Source organism: Otolemur garnettii, unplaced genomic scaffold (genome assembly GCF_000181295.1).
Source record: "Otolemur garnettii isolate 467f Iridium unplaced genomic scaffold, OtoGar3 scaffold00002, whole genome shotgun sequence".
In the NCBI taxonomy this organism is placed as follows: domain Eukaryota; kingdom Metazoa; phylum Chordata; class Mammalia; order Primates; family Galagidae; genus Otolemur; species Otolemur garnettii.
Genome location: NW_003852397.1, coordinates 27,107,349 through 27,112,442, shown reverse-complemented (window position 1 = coordinate 27,112,442; position 5,094 = coordinate 27,107,349). Strand labels below are relative to the sequence as shown.

The 5,094-nt window shown below is 36.7% G+C and overlaps 1 protein-coding gene across 6 annotated transcripts in view; it reads right to left on the bottom strand.

Annotated features, from left to right (window-relative positions):
* Positions 1–2,119: 2,119 nt before the first annotated feature.
* HESX1 (HESX homeobox 1) overlaps positions 2,120–5,094 on the bottom strand; it is a 17,729-nt gene continuing 14,754 nt past the window's right edge. For 2 of the 6 annotated variants that reach the window (XM_023512875.1, XM_023512879.1), the window contains exons 3-6: positions 3,699–3,939; positions 2,992–3,191; positions 2,600–2,701; positions 2,330–2,503 (exon numbers count right to left, since the gene is read on the bottom strand). In XM_023512875.1, the coding sequence (XP_023368643.1) occupies positions 2,405–2,503; positions 2,600–2,701; positions 2,992–3,191; positions 3,699–3,900 (603 nt within the window). In that variant the 5' untranslated portion in view covers positions 3,901–3,939 and the 3' untranslated portion in view covers positions 2,330–2,404. Of the gene's footprint in view, positions 2,504–2,599; positions 2,702–2,991; positions 3,192–3,698; positions 3,955–5,094 lie in introns of all 6 variants that reach the window. The other 4 variants (XM_023512882.1, XM_023512886.1, XM_003781690.3 and 1 more) reach the window with 3 other exon arrangements.

The following is a 5,094-nucleotide window of genomic DNA, read 5'->3' as shown; positions in this document are numbered from 1 at the left end:
GATTCTATAATTTTTACAGGATCCTCATACTCCTTAGAGATTTGGGGGTTAGATTTAATTTTAGATAAATTCTACATAAATTATGATTACTCTCTGAAAAAATTTATGAAAAGTACTACTTGAAAAATGTGTTAAGTATTAATGTTAATATTGTTAATAGTTTCTTACTATATACAAGACTTCAAATCTTCTCCTAAACAGACATTAAGAAGCCAGAACTATAATTCTGACCTGCCAAGAAGTCAGAAAAGGTGCAGAATAGAATATCAAGTATGATCAGGTTTAAAAAAATAACAGTAGCAAAACAACAAATGTATGTGCCCATGTATACACATAGTTTCTATGATACACAAAAAGATCTATGCATCTTTAATGATGGTTATTTCTGAAGGATGAGATTTGAGACAAATTCTACTCTTTCTATATTGCTTAACTTGTTTAGAGTATGTAAATATGACTGTTGGGATTAAAATGAATCTTATCCATTACATGACACATTGCCCTCCAGTCCATTCCTCAATGCCTACCCCTGGTGACTTCCAGTCCTCTAACTCAACATAACTTCATAGGAACTTAATGGAGAGCAAAGGAAGCTCCTGGTGGATAAATTTTGACTAATGTATTTCATAAATAGTGCTTCAGATTTTATATTTATGGAAGCAGTTCTTTATATTGGAACAAGTGGCCCAGTCTTTCTTGGAAAACATTAATGCATTTGGTCTTCCTGTTCACTGCCCTGCCACCCATCTTTTCCTTCTCCCTCTCCATCTCAGCAATAGTGGGAATAAGCACAGCTTGTTGTTGACCCATTTTGGGGGGACACAGAGCTCTCTACCCTGAATGTGCTCTCAATAAAATCCGTAAAATCTGAGTCATGCTGCTTTTCCTCAGAAATAATATCTAAACTCCCTCTAATCTTTCACGTAAAAAAAAAAAAACTAGAAAAAATATAGTAGTTATAAATTTAATAATTTAGTGAGAACTTTCCACTCTGATCATCATTGGGAAAGATAAAAGACAGAGGAAAAGGAAAAGGAAAAGGGAAGCAAGGGAGAAGCAATTCAAATAGACAAAGTTGAAATATGGCTTCCAGTGGACAAAAGTCAGAGTCCTCAAGCTAGCATCAAAAAAGAACACCCACTTAGGTCTTCCATTAACTGGAAAACAAATAACCAGATTTCCAGGAGGGGACTCCTTTCTTTTTTTTTTTTTTTTTGAGACAGAGCCTCAAGCTGTCCCCCTGGGTAGAGTGCTATGGCATTACAGCTCACAGCAACCTCCAACTCCTGGGCTCAAGCGAGTCTCCTGCCTCTGCCTCCCAAGTAGCTGGGACCACAGGCGCCCGCCACAACGCCCGGCTATTTTTTGGTTGCAGCCGTCATTGTTGTTTGGCAGGTCCGGGCTGGGGATTCGAACCTGCCACCTTAGGTGTACGTGGCTGGCGCCTTAGCCGGTTGAGCTATAGGCGCCGAGCCGGGGACTCCTTTCTTGTCATACATCTTATCCTATTCCCATCTTTAATTGGCAGGTACAACAGGAAAATGGGAAATGAAAACACATGGTTTTTGTCACTTAGAAAATATCCTGATTATTTAGTGACTATGTAAGAGCACTTACAAAAGGCAGGTCATTAGTTTTACCTTCTCAGTCAATGTAATATTACAACAAAATATATAGCTGATTGGAAATCATTAAACTGGGATTGACACAATCTAGATGATCATTATCCCTCTAGTAAAAGAAAGTAAAGCACAACATTAAATAACTAGAAACTATTTCAATTTTTTCATTTATTTGTAGCTTAATACTTTTGTACATAATATAAATTTGAGAGCTGATGCCTTTATATTTTCTACTGTGGCATAATGAATTTGCTTATAAAAAACTTGAAACTATCATGCTATAGGGACTTGTTTTGATACACGGTGAGAAATTTCTCACTGCTTTATGCCATAAATCAAGAGAAATTGACATTCAACAATAAATCATGTTGTACAATTTAGTTAAGCATAATCATGTTTCAAAATGTGGTTAGGAGAAACTAACCTTTGTTCTTCAGATTATTTTACTTGAAACACTTTGTAAATGAAATCTTCTAAATCACTTAGTCATGAGTTTATTGATTTTAGTAAACTAATATTAGATTGACTTTGCTCACTTAAAAAATAGCCATCTTTTCTAAAAATGTTTATTAAAATATATAGGAAAAGTCTTATGACTAAAAGTGCCCAAATAGAATATGTACCATGCTACAACAGTAATTATTTACAATATATTTTCAGGAAAAAAAGACAATATTCAGATTAAATGCAGGAAAAAAAAATCACATTTTCAACACTTGATATTTCCATTGATTTGTCATGCTCTGCAACTAGAAGATAATTTCACATGTTTAGTTTTCTATCTATTCCAAGAAATTTGTGTTCAAATTTTTTTTCACCATTATAAACTGTGATTCTCTATGGGATCTTTTCAGCTTTGCACGACGATTTTGGAACCAAATCTAAAATTAAGAAAAAATAAAATAGGTCTCAGAAACATTATTTTATTATTCTTAATATTTCAATCAGCATGGGTAACAACTAAATTTGAAAATTACCTGAATTCTATCTTCCTCTAGATTCAACTTTCGAGCTAAGTCTTCTCTGATATCAATGCCAGGATAGCAGTTTACGCGAAAGACATTTTCCAACACTTCAATCTAAGAATAAGGAAACAATTCTTATAAGAATAATGAATTAAAAATGTTGATCTCCAGTATGTCACTGAAAATGGGCTCTAATTTCTATGTCAAAATAACAGCATATAAATCTTTTGCAATCAATCTGAATGCCTTTTAAAAATTATTATCTAGAAATTGTTAAAATACGATAGTCTATTGTTTCATTAATAAGGCTTCTAAACTGAGATCCCAAATGAATGGGCTTTTGCTTAACAGGATGTCAGTAAAAAGCCTTTGTATTATCATTATTGGATGAAAAAATTTCCAACCTGGTTTTGAGTAAAAGCAGTTCTGGGTCTTCGGCCTCTATACCAACTCAACTCTCTTTTCAAAGTCAGTCTTTCTGAGGCTGAAAAGGAATTTTCATATTTCAAAGCTCTTTCTTCTGGCATTGGGTGATCCAATATGCAAGGGAATGGGATCCCACTGGGAAGACTTGAGACATGTAAACATAGGTTACCATCATTCCCTGAAAATAGAAAAATAAAACCTGTCTTAGATGGCCAACCAATCCTATGTTCCACAAAGTTCTACAAGGAGTAATTTCAGGAACTTGCTTTAACTTCCTAGTGGAATTCTTCTGGATTTCACAAGAGAACAGCCCCTCATCAACCAAATATCAAAAGCCAAACAAAAATGAAGACTTTGCCTTGGAAATCCTGCCTTCTAATCTTATCATTTATTTCTCACTGAAAACAGATTTCAAATATCTGATGTGTCAGGAAGGGGAAATCGATCTTCTTAAATAAAAGCAGGTTCTTGAATTTTTTTTTTTTTTTAAATCCACTTGTTTCTAAAGAGGCTGATGTTTTTATTTCCCATAGGACTCAGCTGGAGGCATTTAAATGTCCTAGAAGCTTCAGTTACGTAACTGAATGAAACTGTAGCTTCTAACTCTAGGTAGCATGAAATGAAGGCCAAATTAAGCACTGCAAATGAAATAACAAGGAGTTAAAAAAATTAAGTTGTGGCATACCTGAGGAGCTGCACGTGTCTGTCCAGGGCCTGTGGGGTTTCACTGATGGAACAGAGTCTTGCTTCTGGTCCAGTCCTAAGATGCTCTCTATTGAAAAGGAGCAGGGTGAGGGTTTGCTCTCCCCAACTTGAGCACCGTCCTGAAGGCTGGGAGACATTCTCTCATGGACAGCGCTGGCCTTTCTGCTGGCTCTGTCCCACATGTACAGGGTTGGGATCTTCCTGCAGTTCACCTTATAGCTCTGCTGACAAGGGGGCTGGATTTAGAACGTCACTAATTAAAATCCTGTCTTAGAAAGTTTTAGCATGTCAATGAACACTTGCCCAGCCAGCAGCTTAAGGAGTTAATTGTTTATTTGTTTGCAAGTAATTAGCAACTAATGGCTACACCAGGGGGGCCACCTACAGGGACAAAAAGTGTTATCTCTCCTAAGCAGAACACAGATTTAACTTTCTCAAAAGAAGTGATGCACAAACGTAGTATTCTTCCTTTATTTGAAATCATTAATGTATAAAATCATGCTTTTTTATTCTGAAGTTTATACTTTCATGGACTCTAGTCACCTAAACATTACAGGCAAGACAGGAGAGCAATCAAGTAATAAATAATCTAATTTAAGTGAATTTTCTTCCAAAGAAAGTGGAAAAAATAATAATCTCTTAATGCTATTATAGTAATACTGATGAAAATGCCTATTTTTCACATGCATATATAATAGTGAATGCTGTCAATGAAAACACAATAGTATTTGGAGTTCAGCACACTGGAAAAGGTTGGCAACGCTATTAATGCTGAATGTAATTGTCTTCCAAGTGGCTGGATAGGAATAGTTGCACCAAGTATTTTATTTTATTTTTATTTATTTATTTTTTGAGACAGAGTCTCAAGCTGTCACCCTGGGTAGAGTGCTGTGGCATCACAGCTCATAGCAACCTCCAACTCCTGGGCTTAAGCGATTCTCCTGCCTCAGCCTCCCAAGTAGCTGGGATTACAGGGGCCTGCCACAATACCTGGCTAATTTTTTGGTTGTAGTTGTCATTGTTGTTTGGCAGGCCTGGGCTGGATTCGAACCTGCCAGCTCCAGTGTATGTGGCTGGCACCTGAGCTGCTTGAGCCACAGGCGCCAAGCATGCACCAAGTATTTTAAATAATTAATGGGATAATGCCTCTCCTTCATCTTTTCTTTTAAATGAGATACAAGTTTATGTGACGATGTAAGCATAATGTAAGCATCACCAAGCAATTTAAAAGTAGGACTTCTTTTTTTTGAGACAGAGCCTCAAACTATGCCCCTGGGTAGAGTGCTGTGGCATCCCAGCTCACAGCAACCTCCAACTCCTGGGCTCAATCGAGTCTCCTGCCTCAGCCTCCCAAGTAGCTGGGACCACAGGTGCCC